The sequence below is a fragment of the Tamandua tetradactyla genome, chromosome 1 (genome assembly GCF_023851605.1).
Source record: "Tamandua tetradactyla isolate mTamTet1 chromosome 1, mTamTet1.pri, whole genome shotgun sequence".
Lineage (NCBI taxonomy): Eukaryota > Metazoa > Chordata > Mammalia > Pilosa > Myrmecophagidae > Tamandua > Tamandua tetradactyla.
In genome coordinates this window covers 21223666-21248267 of record NC_135327.1, presented here as the reverse complement: position 1 = coordinate 21248267, position 24602 = coordinate 21223666, and the positions used below count along the sequence as shown (strand labels likewise).

The window sequence follows — 24602 nt, the reverse complement described above, 5'->3', positions numbered from 1 at the left end:
AGTAAGTTTCATAAACCAATTTAAAATTAAGGCAAACAAGGAAACATCCAGAAATACAGATATCAGAGTTTCTTAAATTCTCAATATTAAACACTAACTTAAATACCATTTGATTAGTTATCAAAACTGTGAACATTCTCAAAATATCAAGTGGAATGTTATTACAATAATCAGCATTGCTATAGTAATGACCTGTTATTGAACATTTGCCGGTTTTTTATTTCATGTCCTTTAGCTTTAAAAAAAAATATTTAGCCTTTAAAAACTTTATTGTTGTAAAATATATGATATGAATTTGCCATTTTAATCCTTTTTACGTGTACAGTTCAGTGGCATTAATTACATTCACAATGTTGCACAATCATCAACACTATTTCCATAACTTCTTCATCTACAGATAGAAACTCTGTACCCATTAGGCAATAAATCCCCTCTTCCCAGCCCCTGGTAACCTCTAACCTACTTTTTGCTTCTATGAATTTGTGTGTTCTAAATATTCATATGAGTGGACTAATAATAGTCCTTTAATTGTATTTGTAGTATCTATTGTCACAGAGTTGTGTTCTATACAGAAAGGTGCATGTCTCATAGTGTATGAATTTTCACAGCCTGAATACACTCTTGTCAGAAGCACCCACTTCAAGAAACAACATCACCAGCATCCCAGAAGTGTCCCTCATGTCTTTTCCAATCACTCCTCCACCACGATAGCCATTGTCCTGACTTTGAAAGATGTGTTAAGTTAAAAAAATACATATTTTTATTGACAGATCACATATCTACAGTCCATACTTGGTGTACAATCAGTGGCTCACAGTATTATCACCTAGTTGTGTGTTCATCACCATAATCATTTTTAGAACATTTGCATCACTCCAGAAGAAAAAAAACAAAAAGAAAAAAAACCTCATACATACCTGTTCTAGTTTGCTAGCTGCCGGAATGCAATACACCAGAAACAGAATGGCTTTTAAAAGGGGAATTTAATGAGTTGCTAGTTTACAGTTCTAAGGCCGAGAAAATGTCCCAATCAAAACAAGTCTATAGAAATGTCCAATTTAAGGCATCCGGGGAAAGATACCTTGGTTCAAGAAGGCCGATGAAGTTCAGGGTTTCTCTCTCAAGTGAGGAGACACATGGTGAACACAGTCAGGGCTTCTCTCTCAGCTGGAAGGACACATGGCGAACACGGCATCATCTGCTAGCTTTCTCTCCTGGCTTCTGGTTTCATGAAGCTCCCCGGGAGGCATTTTCCTTCTTTGTCTCCAAAGGTTGCTGGCTCGTGGACTCTCTGCATCTCATAGCTACATCCTTCTGCTCTCTCTGAATCTCTCATTCTCCAGAATATTTCCTCTTTTATAGAACTTCAGAAACTAATCAAGACCCATTCAAATGGGTGGAGACATGTCATCCCCTAATCCAGTTTAACAACCATTCTTGACTAAATCACCTCAACCAGGGAGATGATCTCATTACAGTTTCAAATATACAGTATTGAATAGGGATTATTCTACCTTTATGAAATAGGATTTACATTAAAATATGGCTTTTCTTAGGGGGCATACTTCCTTTCAAATCAGCACAATAACATACCCTTTACCTCTCCGTCTCATTGACCACTAGTATTTCCATCTACCCAATTTATTTTACTCTGTATTATTATTTATTTTTATCTATATATTTTTAATTTATCTGTCCATAACCTGGATAAAAGAGCATCAGACGCAGAGTTTTCACAATCATACATCATATTATAAAAGTTATGTTGTTATACAATCGTCTTCAAGAATCAAGGCTACTGGAACATAGCCCAACAGTTTCGGGTACTTCCCTCCAGCTGCTCCAATACACCATAAACTAAAAAGGGGATCTCTATATAATGCATTAGAATAACCTCTAGGGTAACCTCTCGACTCTGCTTGAAATCTCTCAGTCACTGAAGCTTTATTCTGTTTCATTTCTGTCTTCCCCCTTTTGGTCAAGAAGGTTTTCTCAATCCCTTGATGCCAGGTCTTGGCCCATCCTGGGAGTTCTGTCCCACATTGCTAGGGAGGTTTACACCCCTGTGAGTCATGTCCCAGGTAGGAGGGAAGGCAGTAAATTCACCTGCCGAGTTGGCTTAGAGAGAGAGGCCACATCTGAGCAACAAAGGAGGTTTTCTGGGGGTGTCTCTTAGGCATAATTATAAGTAGGCTTAGCCTATCCTTTGTAGGAATAAGTTTTGGGGGTTTGACCTATTGATCTGCTTGTCCCCACTGCTTGTGAGAATATGAGGAACTCTCCAAATAGGGAAGTTGAATATTTCCTCTTTTCTCCCCAGTCCCCCAAGGGTACTTTGCAAACATTTCTTTATTCACTGCCCAAATTACTCTGGGATATATTGGGGCGTCACACTAACCTGAACAAACCAGTAAAATCTCAAGCCCTATTCAAGAGTCCATGTACTTACGGTGTTCAACTAAACTGACCATACAAGTTAAATTAGGTAATGTGCTACCCAAAATATGTATTTTGTGTCAAATAAACATCTTTTCCTTTGGTCTCAAGGATGTGTTAAATTTTTTACGTAAGCTTTTGCCTTTGAGTTAATTGTAGATTCACATGTAATTGTAAGAATAATACAGAGAGATCCCACATACCCTTTACCCAGTTTCCCTCATGGCAAATCTTGCAAAGTATAACACAACATCGCAACAAGGATATTGACACAGATACAGAACACGTCCATCACCCAAGGGTCCCTTCTGTGGCCCATTTATGGGCACACCCACTTCTCACCTTCCTCTTCCTCTCTCCCTCCTCAATGCCTGGCAACCACTAATCTGTTCTTGGTTTCAATAATTTTGTCATTTCAGGAATTTTATACTAATGGAATCATACAGGATGTAAACTTTTAGAATTGCTTTTTTCATGGAGGACAATTCCCTAGAGATTCATTAAAGTTGTTGCATTTATCAATAGTTCATTCCATTTTATTGTTGACTAATATTCTCAGGTATGGATGTATCACTGTTTGTATAATCAGTCACCTGATGAAGGAAATCTGGATTGTGTCCAGTTTTTTGATATTATGAATGAAGCTACTGTGCACATTAGTGTACAGATTTTTGCTGAGCATAAGTTTTCATTTTGCCCCAGAGTATAATTGCCAGGTGATGTGGTGTCTGCATGCTACGTTTTTTTAAGAAACTGCCAAACTGTCTTCCAGAGTCGCTGTACCATTTTATATTCCCACCAGCAGTATATGAGTGATTCAGTTTCTCTGCATCCTTGTCAGTCCTTGGCATTGTCACTCTTTTTTTATTTTAGCCATTCTAATAGTTGTATAGTGATACCTCATTGTGTTTTTAATTTGCATTTCCCACATGGCTAATATGTTGAACATCTTCCCATGTGCTCATTTGCTATCTATGTAACCTCTTCAGTGAAATATCTGTTCATATCTTTTGCCATGTTCTGATTTTTTTCCTGTCACTTTTTTATTTTTATTTATTAATTTAAAAAATTAACAACAAACAAAAATATTAACATATCATCCCACTCTACATATATAATCAGTAATTCTTAATATCATCACATAGTTGCATATTCATCATCTCTTAGAACATTTGCATCGATTTAGAAAAAGAAAGAAAAAGACAACAGAAAAAGAAATAAAACAATAACAGAAAAAAAAAAGATTATACATACCATAGCCCTTACCCCTCGCTTTCATTTATCACTAGCATTTCAAACTAAATTTATTTTAACATTTTTCCCCCTATTATTTATTTTTATTTCATATGTTCTATTCGTCTGTTGACATGGTAGATAAAAGGAGCATCAGACACAAGGTTTTCACATTCACAGAGTCACATTGTGAAAGCTATATCATTGTTCAATCATCATCAAGAAACATGGTTACTGGAACACAGCTCTACATTTTCAGGCAGTTCCCTCCAGCCTCTCCACTACATCTTGAACAACAAAGTGATATCTACTTAATGCGTAAGAATAACCTCCAGGATAACCTCTCGACTCTGGAATCTCTCAGCCATTGACACTTAGTCTCATTTCACTCTTCCCCCTTTTGGTTGAGAAGGTTCTCTCAATCCCTCCGTGTTAAGTCTCAGCTGATTTTTTTTTTTTTTTTACTGTTGAGTTTTAAGGGATCTTTATATATTAGGGATATAAATACTTTGTTTTGCAACTATTTTCTACCAGTCTGTAGCTTGTCTTTCAGTCTCTTAACATTGTTTTTTGCAAAGCAGAAGTTTTTAAATTTTAATGAAGTCCAATTTATCAAATTTTTCTTTCATGCATCATGCTTTTGGTGTTATACCCGAGAAGTCATCCTTAAACTCAAGGTCACCTAGATTTTCTCTTATGTTACCTTCTAGAGGTTTTATAATTTTGTATTTTAATGTGGCTCTGTGATTCATTTTGAGTCAATTTCTGTGAAAAGTTGTAAGGTCTGTGTCTAGAGTTACTCTTTTGCATTGTTGACATCCAGTCCTTCCTGTACCATTTGTTGAAAAGACTGTCCTTTCTCCATTGAACTGCTTTTGCTTCTTTGTCAAAGTCAGTTGAATTTATCTGTGTGGGTTTAATTCCGGGCTCTCTGTTCTGTTTTATGGATCTGCTACCTGTTCTTCCACAATAACACACTGTCTTGATCACTGTAGCTTTATGGTAAGTCTTTTTTTTTTTTTTTTTTTTTTTTTTTTTTTTTTTTTTAAGGAAAGACAGAGAGAAGGAAGGAAGGATAGAAGGAAGGAAGGAAGGAAGAAAGGGAAACATCTTTAAACATTTTCTTGTTTTATTGTATTCTGTTTCTCCGTTTTTGTTACATGGGCTGGGGCCGGGAATCGAACCGAGGTCCTCCGGCATAGCAGGCAAGCACTTTGCCCGCTGAGCCACCGCGGCCCTATGGTAAGTCTTTTAAAAAAATATTTTTACTGAGAAATCTTCACACACATACAGTCCATACCTGGTGTACAATCAATAATCATTGGCTCACAATAGCATCACAGTTGTGTATTCATCACCATGATTATTTTTAGAACATTTGCATCACTTCAGAAAAAGAAATAAAAAGAAAAAAGAAAAAGCTCATAACCTTATACCCCTTATCCCTCCCTCTCATTGACCATAGTATTTCTATCTACCCATTTTTTTTACCCTTCACTACTTACCTATTATTTGTTTATCTTTTATCCTTATGTTTTAAATCATCTGTCCATACCCTGGGTAAAAGGAGCATCAGACACAAGGTTTTCACAATCACACAGTCACAGTGTAAAAGCTCTATCGTTATACGGTTGTCTTCAAGAATCAGGGCTACTGGAACAAAGTCCAACAGTTTCAGGTACTTCCCTCCAGCCACTCCAATACACCATAAACTAAACAGGGATAGCTATATAATGCATAGGAATAACCTCCAGGATAATCTCTCGACTCTGAAATCCCTCAGGCACTGAAGCTTTATCTTGCCTCATTTCTCCCTTCTCCCTTTTGGTCAAGAAGGTTTTCTCAGTCCCATGGTGCTGGGTCCTGGCTCATCCCGTGAGTCCTGTCCCATGTTGCCAGGGAGAGTTACACCCCTGAGAATCATGTCCCACATAGTGGAGGCGGCAGTGATTTCAATTGGTAAGTCTAGAAATTAGGAATTGTTAGCCAATTTTCTCTCTACTGTTCAGATTGAGTCATTTCTACTGTTCCGTCTTCAAATTCACTGATTGTTTGTTCTGCCCTCTCCACTCTGTTGTTGAGCCGAATTATTGAGTTTTTAAATTGAGGTTATTGTTTTTTAGTTCTAGCATTGCCATTTGGTTCTTCTTTAAATCTTCTCTCTTTGATGAGCCTTTCAATTTCTTTGCTGAGATTTTTAACTTTTTCATTTGTTTTAAACGTTTTGTGATTACTCATTGAAACATTTTTATGATGGCTGCTTTAAAATATTTGTCAGATAATCCAAACACTTCTGCCATTTCAGTGTCAGCATTTACATTGGGATTTTCCTGGTTCTTGGTATGCGGGTGATTTTTTTTTTTTTATCAAAACCACTGGATCTTATTTAAAGCTTCTGCTCTAGCCGACTCTCCCTGCTGCTGCTCCTGCAGGAGAAAGTGAGTGGAGCTGCGCCATTCCTGCCACGTGGGGTTGAAGTTCAGGTTCCCCATTTTGCCTCTGCTGACTCCGAAGGAAGAGAGGATCCTCCTTAGTGCTGGGTGGGTGCAGAGCTCTGGCCCCCCACTGGGCTCCCGCTGACCCTACCCTGGCTAAGAGGAGCAGGAGCTCCTTGTTGCCCACCTGGCCTGCACCAACACCACACAGAGGTCAGCCCTGTTTCAGCCTCCTCTGACGTCACCCCAGCAAGCAGCAGGCACACCTCCTAGCCGACTGCGGATGTAATGACCAACAGATGAGGTCCACGTGCCATTGGCTCATGTCCACAGCAATAGATCTAAGCACGTTCACCTGGCCAAGTTGACAACTGAATCTACCACCATATGTCCACCCCTTGTCAACTTGGCAACTACACACATCACCTTAGACAATATTAAGGTGCAAAAACTTCTCTTCTGGCTGTGGGCCTGTGAATCTCAAAACAAGTTGTCTGGTGCCAATATGCGAAGGAGAATATTCACAGGATACAGGTTTTCATATCCATCGAGAGAAATTGGAAGGAACACAGTGCAGCTCACTACAGCTGGGTGGGGGTGGGAGTCCGGTTCCCCACATGGTCTCCACTGACCCAGCAGGGGTGGGAGGCTCATTTCTACCCAGCAGGAATGAAAGTCCAGCTCCATCTTTGGCCTTCTCTGACACCACTCCGGTAGTGATGTTCCGGCTGCATCAGCACAACCTTGTGAGAAGTCCAGGCTCCCCGCTCAGCCTCTACTGGCATAGGTGGAGGTGGGCCACAGTTTCTCATTTCTGTTTTTTTCCTGGGGTGTTCAGCTGGGGGAGAGTGGTTATTTTCTAAAGGATTTCTCTCTTGCTCTTTTCCTGGTTCTTTTGCTAGAGAAGACTATCGTTGGAGTTTTTGTCTGTGCCAATTGGTATTTCTGGCTTGCCGGCTCCTTCGGTTCTATGTTGGGGGGTAAATGAGGCAAAAGAAAAAGAAAACCTGTGGAATTCAGCAGCAAGTTGTCCTTTGGGTCCAAAGGTCCCTAGCCAGTCACCTGCATCTTTCCATCTTCAAGTCTTCTTATGCTTGCTGTGTATATAGTGTCCAGGATTTTTTATTTTTCTTAGTGGGAAGAATAGAGAAAAGTGACCCCCAAGGAGTGTCAGGAAAGGGGATCTACAGGCACTTATCATTAAAGGTAGGCATCAGCATGGCACACATGAAGCCAACAGCCTGTGCCCAGCATACAGTAGGCACTGAATCAATGATTGCTATTTTTTAAAAACTTTTAAAATTGTATAATATAATATATACAAAGCAAAGGAAAAAAAAGCAATAGTTTTCAAAGCACTTTTCAACAAGTAGTTATAGGACAGATCCCAGAGTTTGTCCTGGGCTACCATACCATCATCTCAGTGTTTTCCTTCTAGCTGCTCCAGAATATAGGAGGCTAGAAGGAATAAATATTTTTTTATCATCACAATCGACTTTTTTTCCTCCTTTTTTGTAAAAAAATATATATATACAAAAAAGCTATTAATTTCAAAGCACAGCCCAACAGTTAGTTTTAGAACACATTTCAGAGTTTGGTATGGGTTATAATTCCACAATTTGAGATTTTTACTTCTAGCTGCTCTTGGATACTGGAGACTAAAAGAAATATCAATGATTCAGCAATCGTATTCGTTTGTTAAACCCTATCTTCTCTGTTATAACTCCACTATCACCTTTGATCTTTCTATCCCACTCTTTAGGGGTATTTGGGCTACGCCATTCTAACTTTTTCAAATTGGAAGGGTCTGTCAATAATATGGGGTTGGGGGATGGAACTAGCTGATGTTCTGGAAAGGCTGGGCCCTCTGGGTTTCAGGACTTAGCTGGTCCAGGGACCCATCTGGAGGTTGTAGATTTCTGGAAAGTTATGATAAGTTGCAAGGTCTAACTGAAGCTTACATTAGGGTGACCTCCAGAATAGCCTCTCAACTCTATTTCAACTCTCTCAGCCACTAATACTTTATTAGTTACACTTCTTTCCCCCCTTTTGGTCAGGATGAAATTGTTGATTTCACGGTGCCAGGGCTGGACTCATACCTGGAGTCCTCTTCCATGCCGCCAGGGAGACTTTCACCTCTGGATGTCATGTCCCACATATCAGGGAGGACAATGGTTTCACTTGCAGAGTTGGACTTAGAGAAAGTGAGGCCATATCTGAGCGACAAAAGAGGTCCTCCAGAAGTAACTCTTAGGCAGCCTATAGGTTAGGCTAAGCTTCTCTCCTACCTACATAAGCTTCACAAGAATAAGCCTCAGGATCAAGGGCTTACCTCCTTCTCTATGTGGGACATGACTCCCAGGGGTGTAAACCTCCTTGGCAACGTGGGACAGAAATCCCAGGATGAGATAGGACCCAGCATCAAGGGATTGAGGAAATCTTCTTGACCTAAAGGGGGACGTTCTAGTTTGCTGGCTACTGGAATGCAACACACCAGAGATGGATTGGCTTTTAATAAAAGGGGATTTATTTCGTTCAAAATGTATAGTTCTTCAGAGGAAAGGCAGCTAACGTTCAACTGAGGTTCTTTCTTAGTCGGGAAAGCACAGGGTGATCTCTGCTGGCCTTCCCTCCAGGCCTCTGGGTTCCAACAACTTTCCCTGAGGTGATTCCTTTCTGCATCTCCAAAGGCCTGGGCTGAGCTGCGAGTGCTGAGATGAGGTATGCTGAGCTGCTTGTGCTGTGTTACATTGAACTCTCTCATTTAAGCACCAGCCAATTAAATCAAACATCATTCATTGCAGCAGGCACGCCTCCTAGCTGACTGCAGATTAATCAACGACAGATGAGGTTCACATGCCACTGGCTCTTGTCCACAGCAACAGATCTAGGCACCTTCACCTGGCCAAGTTGACAACTGAATCTAACTACCACATGTCCACCCTTTGTCAACTACACACATCACCTTAAGCAATATTAAGGTGCAAAAACTTCTCTTCTGGCTGTGGACCTGTGAATCTCAAAACAAGCTGTCTGGTGCCAATATGCAAAGGAGAATATTCACAGGATACAAGTTTTCACTTCCATAGAGAGAAATTGGAAGTAACACAGATGTAAAATCTGCAGGGCAAACACTATTGGATTTCAAAGTCTGAAAGTCATTCCTCCTTCGGCTTTAGAAAGTGGCAGGCCCACCCTTTCCAAGGGCCTATTCAGTGGGTTGCCTCTTTCCAAATCAACCTCGGGGAACATTGAGGAGACCACCTTTTTCTCAGCTCCACTGTCTCCAGGCATTGGGGCCACACCTGGGCTCTCTGCCATCTCTGGGACACACGCTCAACCCCTCCATGTAATGGCAGCCAGGCTCTCCCCAGTCCCCAAAGAGTGTGCTGTACCTTCTCCAAGGCCTGAGGCAGCACAACTCTTCCACTGCAACGAGGTGGGAGACTCATCCTCTGCCCTCATGGCAAACTCACCCTCTCCACGTATATGGGTGGGTCCACTCTCCTGGCCAAGGTTTTTTGGCTTCAGACCTGAGCTTCCATGGTTCTCACTCTGCAAACTCCAATTTGTCCCTTTTGTGTCCCCCTTTGTCCAGATTGGACATTTACACCAACAATCTCTTCAAGCACTCCAGGACTTCTCCATCATTCTCTTCACAGTTCCTCCAAAATCTTCCCCTTGTCCATCCAAAACACCATTCCAACATATCCATTTGCAAACTGCAGCAGCACCCCACTCTCCGGTACCAAATCTATTCTGGTTTGCTAGCTGCCGGAATGCAATATACCAGAAACGGAATGGCTTTTAAAAAGGGGAATTTAATAGGTTGCTAGTTTACAGTTCTAAGGCTGAGAAAATGTCCCAGTTAAACAAGTCTATAGAAATGTCCAATCTAAGGCATCCCAAAAAAGATAGCCTTGATTCAAGAAGGCCGATGATGTTCAGAGTTTCTCTCTTATCTGGAAAGGCACATGGCGAACAGTCAGGGTTCCTCTCTCATCTGGAAGGGCACATGGTGAACATGGCATCATCTGCTAGCTTTCTCTCCTGGCTTCCTGTTTCATGAAGCTCCCCGGGAGGCATTTTCCTTCTTCATCTCCAAAGGCCTGGGCTGAGCTGCTTTTTGTTGTGCTATGTTGAGCTCTCTCATTTAAGCACCAGCCAATTAAATCAAACATCATTCATTGCAGCAGGCACGCCTCCTAGGTGACTGCAGATGTAATCAGCAACAGATGAGATTCACATGCCATTGGCTCAGGTCCACAGCAATATAACTAGGCACCTTCACCTGGCCAAGTTGACAACTGAATCTAACTACCACAGGGAAAGAGAGATGAGACAAAATAAAGTGAGAGATTTCAAACAGAGTCAAGAGGTTATCCTGGAGGTTATTTTTATGCATTTTATAGATATCTCCTTTTTAGTTTAAGGTGTATTGGAGTGGCTGAAAGGAAGTACCTGAAACTGTAGAGCTGTGTTCCAGTAGCCTTGTTTCTTGAAGATGATTGTATAATGATACAGCTTTTATAATGTGACTGTGTGATTGTGAAAACCTTGTGTCTGATGCACCTTTTAACTAGGCTTTGAATAGATGAGTAAAAAATATGGATAAAAAATAAACAAATAATAGGGGGAACAAAGCTTAAATTGGGTAGATGGAAATACTAGTGGTCAATGAGAGGGAGGAGTGAAGGGTATGGCATGTATGAGTTTTTTCTTTTTTCTTTTTTTCTGGAGTGATGCAAATGTTAAAAAAAAGATCTTGGTGATGAATTCACAACTATGTGATAATGTTGTGAGCCATTGGTCGCATACCATGTATAAAATATTTGTATGTGAAGAATGTTTGTATGTTTTTATATTGTTTTATTAATAAAAATATATTTTTTTAAAGATAAAGGGCTTGGCCTATTGATTTGGGTGTCCCTAATGGTTTTTGTTTTTTTTCCTGGCATGGCCAGGAACCGGGAATCGAACCCGGGTCTCCAGCATGGCGACGAGAACTCTGTCTGCTGAGTCACCATGGCCCATCCTCTTATGTTTGACACAGTATCAGGGGTTTCCCTGATGGTAAAGTTTAATAGTTCTACATTTTTCTCCCATCCCTCAAGTGACTTTTCCAATACTTTTTGATTATGTGCTTAATATATTCTAGAATGTATCCAGGCATTACATTAAACTATATAGAATTTAAGGCCCTCACTCTTATGTTGGGCTCCCTGTGTTTCAGTTGTTCAAATGAGCTATCCAGACAGGTTGAGTTAGATTATGTGCACAGAAAATTTGGTTCTGGACAAAATAAACCTTTCTTCCTTTGATCTCAAAGAGTAGATGCCATTCTAAAATATAGACAATGTCATGAGCTGAGACTCAGCATCAAGGGACTGAGAAAAACCCTAGAATGAGCTGAGAATTAACATCAAGGGATTGAGAGAACCTTCTCCACCAAAAGGGGGAAGAGTAAAATGAGACAAAGTGTCAATGGTTGAGAGATTCCAAACAGAGTCGAGAGGTTATCCAGGAGGTTATTCTTACGCATTAAGTAGATATCACCTTGTTGTTCAGGATGTAGCGGAGGCTGGAGGAAACTGCCTGAAAATGTAGAGCTGTGTTCCAGTAGCCATGTTTCTTGATGATGATTGAACAATGATATAGCTTTCACAATGAGACTCTGTGAATGTGAAAACCTTATGTCTGATGCTCCCTTTAGCTACTATATCAACAGAAGAGTAGAACATATGGAATAAAAATAAATAATAGGGGGAACAAATGTTAAAATAAATTTAGTTTGAAATGCTAGTGGTAATGAAAGCGAGGGGTAAGGGGTATAGTATGTATAATCTTTTTTTTCCCCCTATTATTGTTTTATTTCTTTTTCTATTGTCTTTTTCTTTCTTTTTCTAAATCGATGCAAATGTACTAAGAAATGATGAATATGCAACTATGTGATGATATTAAGAATTACTGATTGTATATGTAGAATGGAATGATATCTAAATGTTTTGTTTGTTAATTTTTTTAATTAATAAAAAGTTTAAAAAATATATATATAGACAATGTCTTCCTCACCCCTGTGTTCTGAAATTCCTTAATCCCGTCCTGATCGGATTTGTTCTTATCTCTAAATAGCTATAGAGATAAGATAGGTTATAGATATAAAACAGCCTCTCAAAATCCAGAAATAATAATCACCACTCTGGACTAAATGTGTCTGGTATAAGAGCTTATAATCTAGGCTCCTGTTTTCTCATAAACATTTTCTAAATGGGACTATAAAATAATTGTTCTTTCTGGCTTATTTTGCTTCACCAAGTGTCCTGTAGGTTCATTCACATCATTGCATGCCTCACGACTTCGTTCCTTTTTGTTGTAGCACAATATTCGGTAAGATGTATGCACCATCGTTCGCCAATCTACTTCTCAGCTGGTGCATCCTTCAGGCACCTGCATTCATTAAGCATCATGTATAGTGTCCAAAGTCCAGAGTCCATCAACACTCTCAATTTTAGATAATTTCATTGTTCCCAACAGAAAGGTAACCAATAAACACACCTTCATCAAATAGGAAATTTAAACCTCACCTTAACTCTTGTCCTTTCCCCCATTATTCACCCCTGCTGTTGCTGTGGTGGTGCTGATGTTTTCCTGTTGAACATAGCCCATAGCATGCAACAGCAGGTTTCTCCCTGTTCCCCGGACTTAAACACTCTTTGTCCATGAATCATACCTCTGAAGTAGTTCTTGCAAGCACTCATTTATATTTCTAGTGTTCATCAGTGGGACACGTAGGTCTATACAACCCCTTTCAGTCGTGTTCACCTTTAATATGGTAATATTACTTATAGACCCACTGTTATTACTTTTCAATGATTTAAAGATTGCATAACTTTTAGTTTGATTATTTAAGTGTTGTCCTGCTACGATGTTAAATTCTGAGATTTGGTAATTCCACGTGTGCCGGTTTGAATCTGTGGTGGACCTCAGAAAAGCCATGTCCTTTAATCCTCATTCAATACTGCTGGGTGGGAGCATTTTGATTGTTTCCATGGAGATGTGACCCACCCAATTGTGGGTGGTAACTTTTGATTAGATGATTTCCATGGAGGTGTGTCTCCACCCATTGAGGTGGAGTTGCTTACTGGAATCCTTTAAAAGAGGAAACATTTTGGAGAGAATCCCTTTTTGGTAGAGCCACGCGAAAGCCAGCAGCCACCACCGTATTCTCCATGTGCCCTTGCAGCTGAGAGAGAAATGTTGAATGTCATCAGCTTTCTTGAACCAAGGTATCTTCCCCTGGATTCCTTAAATTGGACATTTCTATAGACTTGTTTTAATTGGGACATTTTCTCAGCCTTAGAACTGTAAACTGGCAACTTATTACATTTCCCTTTTTCAGAGCCATTTCGTTTCTGGTATATTGCATTCCTGCAGCTAGCAGACTAGAACACCCAGCTTTAGAATTCCTATGTATGCAACTTGACCTTTCTTCCTTCCCCTTTCTCCCCTATCCCTGGGCCATCCTCAGAAAACAGTTGGTCTTGACCAAGCGTTCCACTGTCTTGCCTTGCAGAGAGCAGAGAGCATCGATCCGGTTTAAGACCACTCTGATGACCACTCTCATGGACGTCCTTCGCCACAGACCAGGATGGGTGGAAGTGAAGGAGTAAGACACCCCTGCTCACAGTCCCTCCTTCCTGTTGATTCAGAGGCCCCTGTTCCCTTGGTTTTTCTCCCAGTTCCTCTGGGTGGCCACAGGGACTTATCCCAAAGTGGATTGACAGGGGCCAGCATTTATTCAGTGCTTACCATGTACGAGGCACATTCCTGGTGCCATCTTATTTAAACCTTACAACTATCCAGTACGATTGATTATGTTCAGAGGTGTTAAGCCAATTGCCTAACGTCATGCAGCACATCAGTGTCAGAGTGGGATTCAAGCCCAGGTTCAACTTAGCTGTTCCACAGCCCATGTTCCTCTGGCTCTCAGAAGAATCAAGGAAGGCTGCCATCGCCCACCCACTGGCTCGAATCTTCCAGTGGGGTCACATCCAGGCCCGGGATTGCTCTCCCCTGACCACTTCTAGTTCTGTGACCTTGACCATGTTACTTGACCTTAGGCCAACATTTCTTCTACGCTGGGCTCTGGGAATGCTGAGATGAACAAGCATACTGTGCCTAGCACGTAATAGGAGCTGATATTAGTTAGGTTAAGGTGTGGATGTAGAACAGAGACCCAAAGCAGAAGAAGCTTCAACAGGCTGGAAATTGATTTCTCTCTTACATTTAAATTTAAGTCCAGATATAAGAAGTTCAGAGATGGAATGGGGGCTCCACTGAGAAGAGGGACCCATCTACTTCCATCTTTGCACTCTGCTGTCCCTTGGGTGAGACCCTCATCCTCAGCACACAGGGGAGCTCCAGCCTTACATCCACACTAGAAGCAGCAGGGTGTGGGAAGGAAGCAAGGAGGGTATGCCTTTCCCATGAAGGACACACCTGGAGGCCGCTCACATTTCATGGCCAGAACTTAGCCACGTAGTCACACTGAAACTGGAAAATGTGGTCTTTATTATGGAAAAGGTAGGCTTTATTTTTACATGTAAATGTTGGGAATTCTATTACTGCAGTAAAAGGGGAAAGTGGATATGAGATGCGAGGGGCAACCGGCTACTCTGCTTTCCTGCTCAGTAAAGTGTTGCATAACAATAGCTAAGGCTGCCAGACACTGTCTCAGTACTTGATGGAAATGATTTTGGTTAAACCATCCCCAGATCTTTTGGGTGAGTGCTGTTATCAACTCCATTTTACCAATGAGAAAACTGAGCACAAAGAAGTAAAACATGTGTTTTTGGTTCCTTAGCTTATAAGGGCTTGGCCTAGGGTTTGAACCTAGTCTGTCTGTAGAGTCAAAGGCTCATCTCTGCCCCATTCTAGCAGCCTCTCAATAGGTAAAGGAACAAATGAGAAAATGGCAGGTGGATAAATCCATGATTTCCATTGCCTGGGGAGACAGACTTTAATCCAGTCACCCCACAAAAAAACTTTAGGAGTTGGCTATAATCCAGCAGAGTCCTCTTTGACATTGATGAGGGTGGCTACCAACGATTTTCCTTTGTGGGTCTCCCATGCTCCACACTAGTATCAAAATGGGGTTTCCTCAAATGTTAAAATAAGTTTAGATTGAAATGCTAGTGCTCAATGAAAGGAAGGGGTAAGGGGTATGGTATGTATGAATGTTTTTCTGTTGTCTTTTTATTTCTTTTTCTGAATTGGTGCAAATGTTCTAAGAAATGATCATGATGATGAATATGCAACTATGTGATGATATTGTGAATTACTGATTATATATGTAGAATGGAATGATCATAAGTTAAGAATGTTTGTGTTTGTTTGTTGCTATATTTTTAAAAAAATTTAAAAATTAATAGAAAAAAAAGGGGGGGGGTTTCCTTGCCTGGATCCAGAGGAACCAGTGCCATAATGGAAAGGTGGGGAGAGGTTTGGAGTAGGTTAGAGGAGAGTGAGGAAACATCAGGTAGGGGAGGTATATGGGAAAGGGCACTGTCCTAACCTCCGACCTGCTATCTGCCCTTTGGCCACTCTCTGCCCCCTCTCAACCTCAGCTTTCCTCTCTCCTCAGTGATCAGGTAGAAGATGCTCTAACGGCTTGCCTGGCACCAATGATGTGGAAGTTCATGAAGCAGGTTGCTCCCTGGCTGGGCTCATATTGCCTCAGCAATCCTCAATGAGGAAGGGCCTTTTGGCCAGACTCGGCTCTGTGTCTCTGAGGCTTCATCCTTTAGAATCTAACCTGAGGTTTCTGACTGTCAGGCTGTCAGTTCAGAGTTTGGCACGTAGCTAGAGCTGTTCCTTTCCTTGCTTCCTACTGAGAAAGCAGATGCAGAGCCTGGATCTCCAGCAACCATCTTGTGAACCTGAGGCAATAAGTATGATGGCAACATGTTAAGGATGGCAAAATGTGAAGGGAGAAGGAACGTGGGTTCCTGCTGGCATTGTTGAGCAGTTTAATGTTTTCCTAGGAGATTTAAGGATGACTTCACTTTGACAAAAATCATGAAGATGGTGTATAAGTGAGTGAACTTTTGAACTTAGAATAGAATGCAAAACCAAGGCCCTGCTAGATTGGGCCCCACCAAACTCTTCAGCTTCATCACTAACCTCTCTCCTTCACCCCAGCTTTTCTTCATGTGCTTTAACATGCTGAGCACTTTCCAACCGAACAGCCTCAGTTTCTGCCCTTCTCTCTGCTAGAGCCCTCTCCCCCTTGCTCTTGACCTGGCTGCTCCTTCTTACCCCTCAAGATCTCAGCTGAAATGTCACTTCCACATGTGGTGATCTCCATCCAAAACAGGTCCCTCAGCTGCCCTGTGTCTGGCCACCTCCTGGATTACATGGGCACTTTTTACAATTCCTCACTGTATGGTTATCTGTTGTCTTGCTTCTTGCTAATCTTCCCCACTGGACTGTATGCACCATCTGCCCAGGCAGACTGCCATGTTTCCCCTTGTTTCTCTGGCACGCAACAGTGAGCCTGACATGGAGTCAACCTCTGTACCTCTCGGTTCGATGACTGACTGAGTGAATAACTCATTATTTGTTGATTCATTCACTCAATAAACAGGCCCTCTGCTGGTTGTTAGGGGAGTAGTAATGCATCAGACCCAGTTTCCACCCTCATGATGCTTAAAATCCAGTGCTATTTTCTAATGAACACAGAACCTCAGGAAATGACTCTTAAATTATAACCAACATAACCAACTTCCCCAGGCTTCCTGGTCAGGCTGCAGACCCCAGGGTGGTGATGGCTGAGAAAGTCCAAGTTAGGAGATCTAGTGTTAGCCTTTTCCAGCTCCATCCTTTATCTCTTTGAAATTTTTTTTCAATTTGGAATATATACTCTACTGCTGTCTTTTTAGATGTGATCATTTTAACAAACTTCACATCCAACTAATTTTTCCCTTTCTATTTTCGTTGAGGTATAATTCATATATCATGAAGTTACCCCTTTTAAAGTGAACAATTTACTGGCTTTTCATATATTCACAAACATGTACAACCATCACTACTATCCAGTTCCAGAATATTTTCATCATGCCAAAAGAAACCCTGTACTCATCAGCAGTCATTCTCCACTACCTTTTCCCCCAGACCCTGATATCAGTACTTTCTGCCTTTATGGATATTCCTGTTTGGACATTTCATATAAATGAGATTAAAGAATCATACAAATGGACTTTTTTTTCAATCTACTAAATTTATTTTGACATTTGTCCCCCCCCCCATTATTTATTTATTTTTAATCCCTATGTTTTACTCATCTGTTGATAAGGTAGATAAAAGAAGCATGAGACACAAGGTTTTCACAATCTCACATTCACATTGTGAAAGCTATATCATTATACAATCATCTTCAAGAAACATGGCTACTGGGACGCAGTTCTACATTTTCAGGCACTTCCCTCCAGCCTCTCCATTACAAAGGTGTAATCTATATAATTAACTAAAAAGGTGATATCTATATAATGCGTAAGAATAACCTCCAGGACAACATCTCGACTTTGTTTGAAATCTCTCAGCCATTGACGCTTTATTTTGTCTCATTTCTCTCTTCCCCCTTTTGGTCGAGAAGGTTTTCTCAATCCATTAATGCTGACTCTCAGCTCATTCTAGGATTTCTGTCCCACATTGCCAGGAAGGTCCACACCCCTGGAAGTCATGTCCCACGTAGAGAGGGGGAGGGCAGTGAGTTTGCTTGTTCTGTTGACTGAGAGAGGGAGGCCACATCTGAGCAATAAAAGAGGTTCTCTGGGGGTGCCTCTTAGGACTACTTTTAAGTAGGCTTAGCCTATCCTTTGTGGGGATAAATTTCATATGAACAAATCCCAAGATTGAGGGCTCGGCCTATTGCTTTGGTTGTCCCCATTGCTTGTGAGAATATCAGGAATTCTCCACATGGGGAAGTTGAATTTTCCCCCTTTCTTGCAAATGGCCTTTTTTATCTGTCTTTTTTCACTTAGCTTAATGTTTCCAAAGTTCATCCATGTTATAGTATGTATCAGAACTTCATTCCTTTTAATGGCTAGTTAATATTTCATTGGATGGACACACCACATTTTTTAAATTCATTGATCAGTTGATTGGCATTTAGGTTGTTTTCACTTTTTAGCTATTATAGAGAATACTGTTATAAACAGTCATGTACAAATTTTTGTGTGGACGTACGCTCTCAGTTTTCTTGAGTGTATACCTGGAAGTGGAATTTTGGGGTCGTCTGGTAACTCTATGTTTAACCTTTTGAGGAACTGCCAAACTGTTTCCCAAAGTGCTACACTGTTTTACATTCCCATCAGCAGTATATAAAGGTTCCAACTTCTCTATATCCTCTATAATGCTTGTTCTTGTCCATCTTTTTTTTTATAGCCATCTTAGTGAGTGTGAAGTGTTACATCATTGTGGTTTTGATTTGCATTTCCCTAATGGCTAATGATGGTGTGGTAGATTTAGTTGTCAACTTGGCCAGGTGAAGGCACCTAGTTCTGTTGCTGTGGACATGAGCCAATGGCGTGTGAACCTCATCTGTTGCTCATTACATCTGCAGTCAGCTAGGAGGCGTGCCTGCTGCAATGAATGATGTTTGATTTAATTGGCTGGTGCTTAAATGAGAGAGCTCAACGTAGCACAGCAAAAAGCAGCTCAGCCCAGGCCTTTGGAGATACAGAAAGGAATCACCCCAGGGAAAGTTGTTGGAACCCAGAGGCCTGGAGAGAAGGCCAGCAGAGTTCACCCTGTGCCTTCCCGTGTAAGAAAGAACCTCAGTTGAAAGTTAGCTGCCTTTTCTCTGAAGAACTAATGAAATAAATCGCCTTTTATTAAAAGCCAATCCGTCTCTGGTGTGTTGCATTCCAGCAGCTAGCACACTAGAACAGATGGTGAGCATCTTTTCATGTGCTTGTTTACCACTGTTGTATGTTTTTTGAAAAAATGTATATTCAGGTCTTTTGTCCATTTTTAAATTGGGTTGTTTGTATATGTACATGTGTGTGTGCATGGTCAGGGAATTAAACCCAGTTCTCCTGCATGAGGTGAGCATTCTACCACTGAATCACCCATGCACCCTGGGTTGTTTATATTTTAATGGTTGAGTTGTAAGAATTCTTTTATATTCTGAATACTGGTCCCTTATCAGATACATGAGTTGTGAATTCTTCCACATTGTATGGGTTGCCTTTCCACTTTCTTCTTGATGTACTTTGCAACACAAAAGTTTTAAATTTTGATGATGCCCAATTTACCTATTTTTGTTTTTTGGTGTCATGTCCAAACTCATGAAAATTTACTCCTGTTTTCTTGTTTAACAGTTTTAACTCTTACATATAGTTCTTTGATCCATTTTGAATTATTTTTTGTATGTGGTGTGAGGTAGGGGTTCAGCTTTGACATTTTAGATATATCTTTTAACTTTTTATTTAGAAATCTTTATAAACTTACAGAAAAAATGTAAAAATAGTAAGCAGTTCTCCATATACTTAACTCAGCTTCCTCTCTTAGCAACTTAATCATAGTGCAATTTTCAAAGCCAGGAAATTAACATTGATACAATACTATTAACAAAACTGCAGATGTTATTTGAACTTTAACAGTTTTTTCCATTAATGTTCTTTTTCTCTATCCAGAAGCCAATCCAGTATTTTCTACTGCATTTAGTTGTCATGTGCCTTTTTTCTGATTTGTTTTCCCATATTCTCTTTATTTATTTTTTATTAAAGAAAATAAACAATGCACTTAGAACCACCAAAAATGGATAGCTTAGTTAGCTTAACCATAGGCAGTTTAAATAAAGAATTCATTCTAATCATTGTAAAGCCTGTGTTTGCACAGTAAGTTTCATAAACCAATTTAAAATGAAGGCAACAAGGAAAAAAGTCTATATATTCAGATAGCAAAAGTTCTTAAATCCTAAGTATTAAAAAGGAACTTAGATACCATTTTGATCAGCTGGCAAAACTGTGAATGTTTTAAAAATATCAAGTAGAAAGTTCTTACAAATATCTGTGTTGCTATAGTAATGACCTATGTTACTAAATATTTTCCTTACTTCAGGAGAATATAAAGATATAAATATTTTTACAATTAACATATGGAAATCTTAACCACCTAAAATGGATATCTTAGTTAGCTTATCCATAGGCATGTTAAAAAAAATGTAGGTAATCATCATAAATCCTGTTTGTACAATATGTTTCATAAACCGATTTAAAATTAAAGCAAGGAAGGAAAAAAAATCTATAAATACAGATATGAAAGTTACTTGAATTCTAAATATTAAACAGTATCTTAAATACCATTTGATGAACTATCAAAACTGTATGCATTCTCAAAATATCAAGTAAAAAGTTATTATAAATATCAACTTTGCTACAGTAGTGAGCTATGTTACTAAATATTTTCAAATTTTTGATTTCAGGAATTTTTAAAAAAATTTTTTATTAATTAAAAAAATTACAAGAAACACAAACATTCCCAACACATACACTCAGCAATTCACCATATCATCACATAGTTGCATATTCATCATCATGATCATTTCCCAGAACATTAGCATCAATTCAGAAAAAGAAATAAAAAGACAACAGAAAAATATAACAAACAGAAAAAAAAAATTTTACAGGCCATACCCCTTACTGATCCCTTTCATTGATCACTAGCATTTCAAACTAAATCTATTTTAACATTTGTTCCCCCTATTATTTATTTGTATTCCATATGTTCCTCTCATCTATTGACAAGGTAGATAAAAGAACCATCAGACACAAGGTTTTCACAATCACACAGTCACACTGTGAAAGCTATATCATTATACAATCATCTTCAGGAAACATGGCTACTGGAACACAGCTCTACATTTTCAGGCAGTCCCCTCCAGCCTCTCAGGAATTTATTTTATTCAGGAATTTATTTTATCTAATATTACTATAATTGCCAATAGTTCTTTTTTAACCATTTTTTAGTTGTGAAGAATAATGTGTGTGTGTATATATATATATATATATATATATATATACAAAGAAAAGAAAGAAAAACAATTTTCAAAGCACATTTCAGCAAACAGCTACAGAACAGTTCCCAGAGTTTGTCATGGGCTACCATGCCCTCAACTCAGATTTTTCCTTCTAGCTGCTCCAAAACACTGGTGGCTTTATCAGACTCATAATAATGGAATCTTACGATATCTGTCCTTTTGTGTCTGACTTATTTCATTCAGCATTATGTCCTCGAGGTTCATCCATGTTGTCATATGTTTCAGGACATCATTTTGTCTAAATGCCGCATAATATACTGTTGTATGTAAATACCACATTTTGTTTATCCACTCATCTGTTGATGGGCACCTGGATTGTTTCCATCTCTTGGCAACCGTAAATAGTGCCAATATGACCATCGGTGTGCAAATGTCTGTGTCACTGCTCTTAACTCTTCTGGGTATATACAGAGTATTGGTATTGCCGGGTCATAGGGCAACTCAGTGTTTAGTTTTCTGAGGAATCGCCAACTAATTTCCACAGCAGCTGAACTATTTTGCATTCCCATCTACAGTGAATAAACATCCCAATTTCTCCACATCCTCTCCAACATTTATAATTTTCTGTTTGTTTAATAGTAGCCATTCTTATAGGTGTGAGGTGATATCTCATTGCATTTCTCTTATAGCCAGTGAAGATGAGCAGCTCTTCATGTGCTTTTTTGCTCTTCAGAAAAGTGCCTGTTCACTTCCTCTGCCCATTTTATAATGGGGTTGTTTGTTCTTTTGTTGGTGAGCTGTATAATTCCTTTATGTACCCAGGATATCAAGCCTTTATCCGATATGTGGTTTCCATATATTTTCTCCCATTGAGTTGGCTGCCTCTTCACCTTTTTAACAGTCCTTTGAGGAACAGAAGCTTTTAATCTTAAGGAGTTCCCATTTGTCTATTTTTTCTTTCACAGCTTGCACTTTAGATGTAAAGCATAAGAAGCTACCTCTTATTACTATATCTTGAAGGAGTTTCCCTACATTTTTTTCAAGAATGGTACTGGCTCTTACATTTAATTCTTTGATCCACTTTAGATTAACTTTTGTATAGGGTGTAAGGTAGGGGTCCTCTTTCATTCTTTTAGCTATTGAAATCCAGTTCTCCCATACCCATTTCATTTTCTTTTTCTTTGTTTTTTTTTTTAACATGGGCAGGCACCGGGAATCGAACCCAGGTCCTCTGGCATGGCAGGCGAGCATTCTTGCCTGCTGAGGCACTGTGGCCCGCCCCCATGCCCATTTATTGAAAAAACTATTCTGTCCCAATTCAGTGGATTTGGGGGCCTTATCAAAGATCAAATGTCCATAAATTTGGTGGTAAGTCTCTGCACTCTCAAGTCTATTCCACTGGTCAGTCGTTCTGTCTCTGTGCCAGTACCATGCTGTTTTGACCCCTGTGGCTTTATGTAAGCTTTAAAGTCAGGAAGTGATAGACTTCCCAGTTTGCCCTTCTTTTTAGGATATCTTTAGCTAATCAAGGTCTCTTTCCCTGCCATATAAATTTGTTTGTCAAGATTTACAATCCTTCCATATAAATTTGATAACCAATTTTTCCAAGTCTTCAAAGTAGGCTGTTGGGATTTTTATTGATAGTGCACGGAATCTTTAGATCAGTTTGGGCAGAATTGGCATCTTGATGATATTCTACCTGCCTAACCATGAGCATGGAATATCATTCCATCTATTTAGGTCACTTTAAGTTTCTTTTAGCAACTTTTTGTCATTTTCTGTGGATAAGTCCTTGACATTCCTGGTTAGGCTTATTCCTAGATAGTTGATTCTTCTGGTCACTATTCCGAATGGAACTTTTTCCTTAGTTGTCACCTCAGATAGGTCATTTTCATGTACTTTTATCTGTGACAGTTCCTCCGTCTTATCTTTTATAACCTTGACACATTTATTTTGCAGAATGTCCCTCAATTTGGGTTTGTTTGATGCTTCCTCACCATGAGGTTATGCATTTCGGTGAGAACATCACGTGATGTTCTACCTTTCCCAGAGCATCGCATCAAGGGTGCATGACACAGCTGTGTCTTAGCGTGGGTGATGTTGTCCTGATCACTCAGACAAGGTGGTGTCTGCTGGAGTTCTCCATTCTTAAGTTACTCTTTTATGCTTTGCGATTAATAACTATTTTGTGGGTCAATACCTTGAGACTATGCAAATATTCTGTCCTCAACAAACTTTCCCACAATGGTTTCAGCATCCACTGAAGTATCTTGGCTACATCTATTATTATTCCAATAGTTGCAAAAAAAAAAAAAAAAGATGATTCTCTCTCTTATCCTTTCTATATTTATTAGGCAGCATTCTTCTATAAAGAAGACTTTTTCTCCCTCCACCCCTGATTTATTTAGCCTGGTTCACTGGAGTACACCACCTTGAACAGAAGTCTCCACTCCTTCATTTTCCTGATAGGGAAACTGAGGCCCAGAGAGGAGAGCAAGGTCACAGGAGCCGGTCCAGAACAGGGCTCATGATTCCTGGCCTGGGGCTCCTTGCACTGCATGGCGCTGCTCAGTACAAACATCAGGGGAAAATAAGAGGGACAAGGCAACTGGACAAGGCCCCGATGTGCATCTCCCGTGCTGCCTGAGGGTTTACAAAATGCACAGCCATTTCTCCAGTGGGTTTCTATCAGTGTGAGTGTGGCAATGGCCCGAGGAAGGCTTAGACAGGGGCCAGGCCCTAGGTTTTCATTATTGACTCAAGACAAAATTCCAAAACCAGTGATCTCTGGTTCCATTGCCACTCCACTACCACATTTCCTCACTATTGCCGCGTCCGTGCACCACATGTGCCGTTTGTCTGTATTTTCCTCACGATTGATTGCTCTCCTTTTTTGCTTAGATAAATGCATTTGAGAAAGAATGCATATATCACTATGACGATATCTGCAGAATTATGGCTTTGTCTCATTATTTATGTTTTTTTTTCCCCAAACAACGTAAAAATAAGTATGCAACTGTTAGACTTTTCTAAATATCTGTATCCTATTAGAAAAGATTGTGAGGGTGGTGCAAGGGTAGTTCAGTGGTAGAATTCTCGCCTGCCATGTGGGAGGTCTGGGTTCGATTCCCAGCCCACGCACTTCCCCCCAAAACAAGCAAACAAAAAACCAAAGAAACAAAAATTCAACAAATGGTGCTGCAGTAATGGGATACTCACATGCAAAAAAAAAAAAAAAAATTAAATGTGACCCCCGCCATACAGCATACAAGAAATAAAAGAGAAAGGATTGTGAGGTTTATGGGAGGTAGCAAATCCCCGTGCTGAGAGGTGCCCCCACACCCCTCAGACTGGCTCAGCCCCCTGGCCTGTGGGCTCCCAGGTGGATGGAGCACCCCCCCCACCCCTCCTCTGGATATGGCTGGATCTGTCTCCCTGCCTTAAAGCCAGGGTGG

General features: G+C 40.1%; 1 protein-coding gene across 4 annotated transcripts in view; it reads left to right on the top strand.

Moving 5' to 3' along the window:
• The window catches only part of TTLL9 (tubulin tyrosine ligase like 9), a 72269-nt gene that overhangs the window by 11564 nt on the left and 36103 nt on the right, over positions 1 to 24602 (top strand). For all 4 annotated transcript variants that reach the window (XM_077111834.1, XM_077111842.1, XM_077111852.1 and 1 more), the window contains exon 3: positions 13678 to 13770. In XM_077111834.1, the coding sequence (XP_076967949.1) occupies positions 13678 to 13770 (93 nt within the window). The remainder of the gene's footprint in view (positions 1 to 13677; positions 13771 to 24602) is intronic.